Below are 11,131 nucleotides of genomic sequence, written 5' to 3' on the forward strand. Positions count from 1 at the left end.
CACCAATGGCTCCTTGGGAGAAAAATGTAGCTGTCTGCTTCCATAAAGATTCACAGCCTTGGAAACCCTATGGGGCAGTTCTACTCTGTCCTATAGGGTCACTATGAGTCAGAATTGACTCAATGGCAGTGGGTTTGGTTTGGTTCGGGGTGTTAATCATGGGGTTTCAAGCTAACAGATGAAATGACATACAGCTGGGGCCCTTGGCCCCCGTGTTGTTTCTGACACTGCTAGTGCCTTCAAAACTGTGAAAGCAGCTTTTCTGTATTGTTTCTAACAGGTCTCCAATTGCTATGCAGCTGGAAGCATCCAAATTTACCCCCAAGTGAGTGCTTGGGTAAACAAGGCAGAATCTTTTCAGAGATGAGGGATGGATGAGAAGTAAAAAAGAACAAAAATACTTTCCTAAGGTCAGCCATCTCTAAGGGCAAAGGAAGAGCCCACCATGTAATCCTGGAGAGTGGACAAGGACTCCCCACATGGCTCTGAGTGTGGATGGAGAATGCATGGATTGAGGAAGGAATGGTGTGTCCAGTGAAACCTGCCCACGGCAGGGCTCTGTGCCCTGGCCAGTTCCTGGTAAAAGAGGCTTCATCTCCATGCCACATGGAAGCCAAATGTTTTCAGTGCAAACGCATATCTCAAGATACAGGGGTGCAGGGGTTGTGAGGAATCCAATGTGTCTGGATAGCACAGCAAAGGCTCATTTTTTTTCAAAGGAAACTTTTTTTTTTTTTTATTCCTATGTACCTGGGCAAGTTAACTGGTGAATGTCTCTATGTTCCATATTTTAAGGTATTTTCCATTACATTCATATAAAGTGGTCAGCAGTTAAAGAGTCCCTGTTTCACATTGACTGAAGTCTCCCAGCACCCAAGATGTAACCCCTTCCTCTTGGCTGTCACAAAGCACAGCTACTCTCCGTGCTCTGCATCCAGCAGGCTTGGTAAAGAGCTAGGAGTTCACCCTCACATCCCCAGGCTGGTTGTTTTCAAGTCCGGTTGCCAGGGCTGGATGAGTTTGGGTTCGTGTGTCTGCTTGCAGCACAGTGGGTGTGGACAAGTCTCCCATTTGGATATCTAACAAACACAGGCTCACAAAACGGATTTTGGCACATCTGGCAGAGCTTTTTGTCTGAGAGACGAATTGAGCTTCCTTTTAACTTCATCTGCAAAAGACCAAAAATTCTGTCAAATATGGTAATAACTTAAGTATCTATTTTCCAGTTTTTCAGAGTTCACACTCCCCACAATGTAGATTATTGTTACTGTTGAGGATTGCTTTAATATTAACTTCTTCAAACTGTCATAGGCATTCTGAAGTAAAAATAAACAAAATCATCCTTAGTAACTAATCTGAACCCATTGCCTTCGAGTTAATTCCAACTCATAGTGACCCAACAGGACAGGGCAGAACTGCCACATACAAGTTTCCAAGGCTGCAGATATTTATGGGAGCAGACTGCCACATCTTTCTCCCATGCAACGGCTGATGGGTTTGAACTGTTAACCTTCTGGTTATCAGCTGAGAGCTTAACCACTGCACCACCAGGGCTCCTCTCCTAAGTAACTAGAGGAGTAAAAAAACTACAAAGCTTCTTTTTTATTTTACAAAAGTAATTGCTGCTTGCCTGACCAAGTCAGATATTGTTTACATATCATTCTAAAGCCCTCTTCTCAATCCTTCTCTGAGCCCTGTTATTTTTAAGAAAGGCTGGTAATAAAATCATGTAATGTTAGAGCTACATACCAAATCAAAAAATACAAATCCATTGCTGTAGAGTTAATTCTGACTCATAGTGACCGTATAGGACAGAGAAGAACTGCCCGATAGGCTGCAAATCTTTATGGAAGCAAATTGCCACATCCTTCTCCTGTGGAGCAGCTGGTGGGTTCCAACCACCAACCCTTTGGTTAACAGCTAAATGCTTTAACCACTATGCCACCAGAGCTGCTTTTAGAGGTGAATGGGACCATTAAGTCATCTAATTCCTTGGAGTTCTTATTTGCAAACAAGAGGAATAAGGTGCAGATAAGAGAGTCAATCATATGGCTGTTGGCACATTCCTGAGGGCCCCTAAGAAACATAATTTCAATTCTTTAGAGGTAATTAACAAAACTGAGATATAACTCCATCAGTCCCTGTCTGAAAAACAGTAGGACTTACATTTTACAAGTTAAAATGTTCCAGTGTTCAAGTTACTTTTGTAAACCCAGGCAACTCCCTGTATTTGTAGACTGAGAAACAACTCTAAATTCATCATGTATTCATTACTTTCAACAGTCATTCAACAAACATTTATTAAATGCCTTCTATATGCCAGTCTTGGCCCTAATGATACTATGGTGAATAAATGAAGTTCATTGTGACAAAGGGGACCCCAAGTTTAGCAGTAGAGGGAGACAAATACGAATGTATGCAAAAACACTGGCAGGCAAAGGAGGTGATTAACTATGCTTAAGTATTACAAGGAACTTTCACAAAGAAAAAAGTATTTAGGTTGGATTTTGAGTAGGTGTTCATCAGGCACAGAAGGAAAAGGTAAGAATGTTTTCGGCAGAGGGTATAGCACACACAAAGGTAAGGAGGTATGAATTAGCATGTCCCATCTAGGAGGTTTCCTGTGGCTCAAGCAAGAACATGTGCTAGGAAGCAGTGAGAGATGACAAAGATGGGCTAGATAAGGATCAGTCTAAAGAGTTCAGACTGCATATCCCAGGCAATGAAAAGTTAAACAAGGCTTTGAAGTGGGAGAGTAATGTGATTGGAAGTTTCCAGAGGTAACAACAGAAGAAAGAAGTTTCCAGAGGTAACAACAGAAGAAAGAAGTTTCAGAGGCAACAACAGCTTATAGACCAAGGATGTAGAGCTCTGACTTGGTCACGAATTCCTATCTGGGTTCTTCCATTTAGTAACTGTGTGACTTCTCTGTGCCTCAGTTTCCTCTTCTTTGAAATGGAAATAACAACAGTAGACACCACATAAAATTGTTGTGATGATGAATTTATATCATGTATGTTAAGTGCCTAAAATAGTGGCTGGCACATACTATGTACTCAGTATCATGATACTGTCCATTCTGTGAAGTAGCCCTGGTAGCACAGTGCTTAAGCACCTGTCTGCTAACTGAAAGGTTGGCTGTTAAAACCCATGGGAAAAAAAGACCTGGTGATCTGCTTCCATAAATATTACAGCCTAGAAGACCCTGTGGGGCAGTTCTACTCTGTCCTCCAGGGTCACTGTCAGAACTGAAATTGCATACAACAACATCCTTCCCTTAGCCTTCCCCATATGACTTTCTTGATCACTGGCAATTGAAAGAGGAGAAAATATACATCTGCCAGCCCAGCTTCTGACTCTACCACAGTCGATATGAACAAAATCATATATTTCAATTATTCAAGTCACATAGAAAAAAAAAATTAACAATGTTATTTTTCCATAAGTAAAATCTACCTTCAACTGGCTAAGAAGCTAGCTTGTCCAAAAGGGCCACACACTCACCTTATCATAGCTGTAGATTAAGTTTTCAGATTTGGCCAAGCCTACAGCCACTTGAGTCATCCTCTTCGTGTGGATACTGTGCCTCATGACTCCCGTAAGGAAGGGGCAGAGGAGCTGGACTGACCAGGTGTCAGGCAACAGCTGCAAAACTTGTGATGCATCAAATTCTGTGGCGTGGTGATTCAGGAGGTCCACGGCAGCTACGACCAGTTCACAGTCAGAGGCGCCTGCGCTGAGGTAAATGGCCAGCAGAGTGTGGAAGAGCCGCTGCCGGTAGGGGCCGTCCCTGCCCTCAGAGCTCCACAGACAGTAGTCTTCCGCTGCGGATAAGTCCTTCAGCTCGTGGACCAGGATGTGCAGGGCCTTCTCGTGCTCCTCTAGCTTCCCATGAAGGATGGCGCTCTCCATGTGCAGCCCAGTGCCCTGGATTTTATCTGTCAAACAGAACTGGTAATTTAGAAACAGGCAGGGCTTGGACACAGGAGAGCCACTTAGCATGCCAGTCCGATGCAGTGTGCCTTCCGGTTGCTGTATCTTTAGAACAGGCAAAGCAAATTTGGTTACCTAGACGCTGCTAAATACTGCCACCTAAATGACTGAGACAAGATTCTCTTAAGGTTTCATACTTTGAATCTGAACATTAGTGAAACAGAATACAGACTCTCATTGTTAAGTACAATCAGCTCTCAAAATAAATATTATCTCTAATTTCTGTTGTTGTTTTGTTATGTGCTGTCGAGTCTCTAGAGAACACATAAAACAAGTAATCCATGTCTTAGAAGGCCCCAGCCACTCCTCGGAAGGAAGATGGGGCAATCTACTTCCGTAGTGATACTGCCTTGGAAACCCAAGGAGGGGTCGCTATGAGTTGGTTCAACTCGACAGCACATAACAACAGAAGGCCCCAGTGAAATTCCAAGTATCACAGCTCCAGGCCTCCAATGATTACTCTTATTTCTCTAAAACTATGACTTTTGCCTAGAGGAGAGGGACACTATCTCCATTTAAATCTGAACAAATACAAACTCCCTCCAAAAAATATGCTGAACCCCTTTATTTCTATTTAAAATACATTTAATTGAAAGGAATACAAGTTCATATTTTTAAAAATTCATATCTACATTATTCTAAGGGTTTTGTTTCTCTTGTGATTTAAACTTTCAGGTCGTAAGTAAAATGACATAACCCAAAGGAAGCTTCAGTTTTGACAAAGGTCCTGTCCTGACTTGGTTGTGTCTTTTTCAAGTTGCTTTGCTTCCCACTTCATCTGTGAAATAGGAATGTAACATAAGGATTCTTCCCACTAAAAAGGGACATTCTCAGGACAACTCCTGTTGCAGAGGCCAATGTTAATACTTAAATCATAAGCATTTTGCATTTGAGTTTGGCCATATTGGGGTGGGCATCCCAGCTGCCTCTCAGTCCTGATGCATAAACCAGACATCATCAGTTTTGTAGGAAAGGGGTCTACAATATGTTACCTGCAGCACTAGACACAGAAGCCTCAATATGCATCACAGTCATCCTGACTGAAACTCCAACAAATAATTACAAAGTGGCTACTGTACTTAAAAGGAGCTCTGGTAGCATAGTGCCTAAGGCACTTGACTGCTGACCAGAAGGCTAGCAGTTCAAACCCACCAGCCACTCCTCAGAAGGAAGGTTAGGCGATCTACTTCTGTAGGGATACTGCCTCGGAAACCCCAGGAGGAGTCACTATGAGTCGGGTCTGACTTGACGGCACATTAACAACAACAGTAACACTGTATTTAAGGTACAGGGAGAAGTGCAAAAATCGTTAAGAAAAGATAATTATGAAAAACAATTTGCTCTGTAAAATTTCACCCAGATCACAATTTAAAAAAGGAAATTATGTCATTTGTACTTACACAGTGATTTATATTTTTCACATCTATCATCTCATTCATATTTGATTCTCAGAGGCATCCGACTGGATAGGCTAGACAGGAATCATTATTACAACTTCCCTAGTCTGATAAACTCCAAGTCAACTAACTAGCAAGGGGTGGGAAGCGTTCTTTAGTTTCTAGTGCTCTTTGCACAGTGCACTGGAGTACAGCCTGTTTCCTATAAGCTCCTCAGCCTTCTCTTTAAACCCAAACTTACCCTTTACGACTGTTCAGTGACTCCTCTAGGAGTCTGCCCCTGCTTTGTCAACACCAAAGCACAGTTCACTGCTCCTCGGCCCAGTGCAGAACTTCTACCAGCTCTTATCTGAATTCTCATTAAACTATGACACTCTTGAGGACAAAAACCAATCTCATCTTCATATCCACTATGCACAGTGTTTGACACACTACACATGCTCAAAAAGATTGGCTGAGTGAAGACACTGATCAAGACATTTGTGGCTAGCAAGAGATTTTTATAAAGGGATTTGTAAACCATATAGTATGATATAAACCAGAGGTAATATTAAAAAACAGTTAACAATCAGTATAACATAGGCACTGACTCATCAGAACGGACACTAGCTCTGAGCGACCAGCGTGGCTGCGCAGAACATCACAGGTGAACGTCAGCTCTGGTGGAAATGCTATTCATGTGAAATACTCAAAATCCAGGTTCATGTCCTGGTTCAATGGCCTGGTTGGTGAGTACCCTCTCTAAGGTTTGATTTACTCTCCTGTAAAAAGAGAGTAATAACAGGACTTACTTCATACGGTTTTTGTGGAAATTAAGTATCATAATACTTCATGCTAATCATTTTGAACTATGCCTGGCATATAGTTAGCAATCAAAAAAAGAAAAGAAAAAAAGGTGATCAATGGTGTTAAAGAAAAACATGTTACTAATCCTAGTAGGTAAAAGTCCAGGACATCTATGCTGTCAAATATACCAAGAGACCAGTTAATTCTACCCATTACAAGTAAATGTGAGCTTTGTGGCACTTCACACAATATGGAAATTGAAGTCTCTATTCCCCAAAAGGAATAAAAACCAGAATCACCTCCAAGATATCTGCATTGCTTTCCTTAACTTATGGGTCTAAAAGATGCAAGCCTCAAGTAGCCTAAGAGCAGGCAGCTGCAGGCGAGGCCAGCTGGAAAAGCCATTGATCAAATACTGGAGTTATCAAAAGAAACTATGATATAAATCTTTCAAAACTGAATAAAGAAGTTACTGCTACTGAACTATACTTGTGAATATTGTTGAAATGCCAAGTATTGTGTTACCTATATGCTTACCACAATTTAAAAAAAAAAAAAAAACAACATATAAAAACACCTAAATAAAGAAGTTTAAATGAAAGTATGGCCAATAAATACTCCAAAAACTTCCAGCATCTACCAAGACAGTTTTTATGTCATCAGTTTAAAGGGTCCAGTCTGTTTCTAGAGGACAGAAGCATAGAAGCTTTACCGAACCTCACCACAAAGGTTGTGTGTTCAAAGAGGTCCTTGGGACTATGCCCAAGTATTTATCTTTACAATTATTATTATCTTATTTATCTTCTTTGACAGACATTTGTAAATGGAGAGAATATTGACATGATTCTCACCTATTAGAAAGTGAACTCTGTATAAGTCAGATTTCTGGAGCAGATTTCGTAGTTTTGCCTGCATCCCAGTCACTTCCGCACACTTGTCATTGGTGCTGGGTCTCTGCTGCAGCACCTCTTCCAGGTACAGAAGAGCTAGGTGAGTGTGATACTCTTCCTTCTGCAGAAAATGGGGGAATACAAGCAGATAAACAGCAATCACAAGTGTGCAGGCCTGGGGATCACACCCAGCAGCCAGGGCTCAGAGAGGCGCGAGCTGTGCTGATAGGCGATGGAGCCAAATTATCAAGGACAATTAACATCAACACCCTCTCCGAAATCACAATACAGAGAAAATGAAGTAAAGATCTTTGGGAAAAACATAAAGGGGCTTTTTAAATGATGTTCTTCATTTTGAGAAGGCCACTAGATTTAAGTACTCTACAAAAAGATACAGCTTCTCTCACTTCCTTTAAGGGTAAAAGCAAAGAAGAAAGAAGAGGGAAGAGAAATGTAAGCTGAATGGAGATGAGATGGAGGTGAAAAGAAAGCTACTTTTTCCCTTGGAACTCCCTCACCAAGCCTCAAGCTCCTGCCTCAGACCATCAAGAAGTAGAGACTGAGCTCCCATGGAACATAAAACATAAATGAGAGCCACTTGCCCAAAGGGTTTATAGTCTATTTCCATCTCTTAAATGACTATTGTGACATTACAACCTACACTTTGGTCTAAGTTTCTGAAGTGCTCACCTGCAGTCTTCTGTCTATAACCAGATATTCCAGATATTTAACAAGGGCTTTGGGATATTTTTTAAGGCAATTGATAACATCATCCGGATTAAAACTATTCTTCTGCTGTTCATCCAAAGGTCTCTTGGTAAAAACTTGAACTCCAACCTGAAACAAGAGTAGCAATTTACTTATTATGCTTTTCAAAGTCATCACTTTTATCTTTATTTTGGTCTCTTCACATTCATGGGTAAAATCATCACTGAAGATACAGTGATGCAGAGAAACAGTCACATGTGAAGCCCTGGCAAAGACCAGAGAGCAGAGAGAAGAAAGGCAGCCTGAGTTCTGAAACCCTCTCCATAAATCTCATATGAATTTCTGTTTAAAAGGTCAGATACTAAGGAACGAAGCACTTACTGACATCAAGTTTGAGAATAAGAAACAACAACTTTTTAATATGAGGATCATCCAAAAACAAGAGTTGTCACTTACTGAAAAGTGAAAAGAATATTTTAAAATACTCAAAATTCAATGCAGTGCACTCCCAATGCTCTTAACTATTGGATGTGATAAATAGATGGCTGATCTAGTCTTTGTGCCTCCAGTCCCTGAATAAGATGCCAGGCTGCCTTCCTATGCTTGTCAGCTAGGACATATTAAGGTCATTCCAGTCTTCAAGGGAATTCTAAATAGGGAAGCAGGGAAGTAAATTCTGCTGCATCTCTCTTGAGCACTTATGTACGTGCACTCTTACTCTCTGTGTGTTGTGATGGATGTGAATTTTGGGTTCTATTAGTCTGGATTTGTTTCTCAGCTTTAACAACTATGTTGTTGTTGTTGTTATGTGCCGTCGAGTCGGCCCCGACTCATAGCGACCCCTCCTTGGGTTTCCGAGGCAGTATCACTACGGAAGTAGGATTGCCCAACCTTCCTTCCGAGGAGTGGCTGGTGGGTTTGAACCGCCAGCCTTCTGGTTAGCAGTCAAGTGCTTTAGCCACTATGCTACCAGAGCTCCCTTAACAACTATAGGACCTTGAAAAAGTTTCTTAACCATTCTAAGCTTCAGTTTTCCCATCTGTAAATAATGTGCCCCTCATGGGGTTATGTTTTTTTTTTAGCTGCTGTCAAAGCCAACTTACGGCAACCCCAGGTGTACAGAGTAGAACTGCTCCATAGGGTTTTCAAGGCTGTGACCTTTCAGAAACAAACTGCCAGGTGTGTCTTCCAAAGAGCCTCTGGGTGGATGTGAACTGCCAACCTTTCAGTCAGGAGTGAGCACTTAATTGTTGTGCCACCCAGGGACTCCCACAGAGTTACAGTGAAGTTTAAAAGAGATAATAATAAATGTAAAGTGGCTGGTACACTGCCTGGCATGGTGAATTCAGCAAATGATAGCTGTTATCATATATTAACACTGCAAGGAGCCCAAACCTTTTTATTAGATCCATGTTGCTGGTATGTACATGAGCATGATGGGGTGTGTTTTGCATGTGTGTGCCCAGGGGAAAAGTAAAGATGAAGTAAAATCAGTATAGGAGATCCTGGGTAGAGTGGGAAAAAATGTGGAACAACATTCAAAATCATAAACAAAGACCAAGCTTACTGGTCTCATAGAGACTGGTGAAATCCTTGAAACTATGGCCGCCAGTCACCCTTCAGGCCTAGAACTGGACTCACTCCCATGGCTTCCAGCCAAACAACAGACAGGCCTACAAGGTGAACAGTTACACAAGGTAGGTACATCCTTTAGGACAATCAACCATGGGAGATCAGAAGGGCAGCATTTGCACAAGGAGGTAACTCAGAGGGCAGGAATGCATAGGAAAGAAGGACACAGGGAAAAGGTAAACCACAAGGAGGAAGTGGGAAGAGAGCTGCTACATTATGAGGACTGCAATCAATGTCATGAAACAAAATGTGTATGAACTGTTGAATGGAAAATGACTTTGCTCTGTAAACTTCTACCCAAATTACAATTTGAAAAAGAAACAAAAAAAAAAGATGAAGTAAAAGATACACAAAGCACATGAGCTCTGATATTCAACCTCCCTATTAAGACAGCATCATGGAGAAATGTTCCACTTCAGAATTCAGAAAGGTAGGCACAATGCTTAGAAACTCTACATTTAAGGTCCAGGATCAGAAAGCTAATTCTGCCTCTCCAGGGTAAGACAAGGAAATGTATACTTTTGCAATGGTGATAACTAAAATTTTATCTTTTTCCCAGTCATCTTTGGGGCTTTACTAGGAATTCCGTCCCTCTGGCCTGAGCATGCTGCCTCCCCTACAGCCTCCAATCAACAGGTACTTTTCTGTGGTCATCATTTCCTTTTCCTAGCCCTCCAAAAGGAGCTGAGTCTTGTCCACAGCGTCCCACCTTCCTCTAGGCTCACAACATTGAGTTAAAGGGTGGGGAGAGCAGAATCAAGGGCAAAGGCTTGCCTGATATGGGGGCTTTCTCCTTCTAAGGACCAGGGCCTGCTGACCAACAATCTTACAGCCCACAGAAGACAAAGTGCCAAACTTCAGTTAGGGCTGGTTTCAAAAACACATGTCATTAAGAAGATGCTAAGAAGTGACCTCACTACACTCTTCTAGAAAAGTTACCTGCCCCAAAAAAAAGAATCTGAAAAGTACGTTTTAGAAGCACAGTAGTAATACAGGACTTCTGCGAGAACTGGAGTTCACGTGGTTCAAGGGAAGGTACTGAATGAAGAACAAAGCTGTTTGGGGTGATAGCAAAGTTCTGGAAACAGTGGTGATGGTTATACAACACTGTGAATATAATTAGTATCACTGAATTTTGTACACTTAAAGGAGCTTTGGTGGCGTAGTGCCTAAGGCATTTGACTGCTAACCAGAAGACTGGCACTAGCCACTCCTGGGAAGGAAGATGGGGCAATCTACTTCTGTAGTGATACTGTCTCAGAAACCCAAGGAGGGATCACTATGAGTCGGATCTGAGTACAGATGGTTCCAGGGAAGGTACTGAATGAGGAACAAAGCTGTTTGGGGTGACAGAAAAGTTTTGGAAACAGCGGTGATGGTTATACAACACTGTGAATATAATTAGTATCACTGAATTTACACACTTAAAAATGGTTAAAATGGCAAAATGTTTCACCATAATTTAAAGAATGTTCAAAGGACAAATTTTATGGTGCCTATATTTTACCATGATTATTTTTAATTAATAAATAAAAATTTAAAAAGAGAAAGTAGAAGGAAAGATTGAAATGTAGATTGTTGGGTTCTGGGAAGATGGCAGACTAGAAAAAAGGACTGCACAGACCCTCTTCAACAAAGAAAAGGGAAACCAATTGACACAGACACAGAAGTTAATCTTGGACCCCTGAGCCTTGAAGAGAAGGATACAGAAGTAGACTAAACCCC

At 41.5% G+C, this 11,131-nt stretch overlaps 1 protein-coding gene across 1 annotated transcript in view; it reads right to left on the reverse strand.

The window, feature by feature from the left end:
• Positions 1-991: 991 nt before the first annotated feature.
• TGFBRAP1 (transforming growth factor beta receptor associated protein 1) overlaps positions 992-11,131 on the reverse strand; it is a 48,318-nt gene continuing 38,178 nt past the window's right edge. Inside the window, exons 8-11 of the mRNA XM_007959495.2 lie at positions 7,757-7,903; positions 7,028-7,187; positions 3,505-3,938; positions 992-1,168 (exon numbers count right to left, since the gene is read on the reverse strand). Of these exons, the coding sequence (XP_007957686.1) occupies positions 992-1,168; positions 3,505-3,938; positions 7,028-7,187; positions 7,757-7,903 (918 nt within the window). The remainder of the gene's footprint in view (positions 1,169-3,504; positions 3,939-7,027; positions 7,188-7,756; positions 7,904-11,131) is intronic.

The sequence above is a fragment of the Orycteropus afer genome, unplaced genomic scaffold (genome assembly GCF_000298275.1).
Source record: "Orycteropus afer afer isolate SDZICR_OR568_19922 unplaced genomic scaffold, OryAfe1.0 scaffold00017, whole genome shotgun sequence".
NCBI lineage: Eukaryota > Metazoa > Chordata > Mammalia > Tubulidentata > Orycteropodidae > Orycteropus > Orycteropus afer.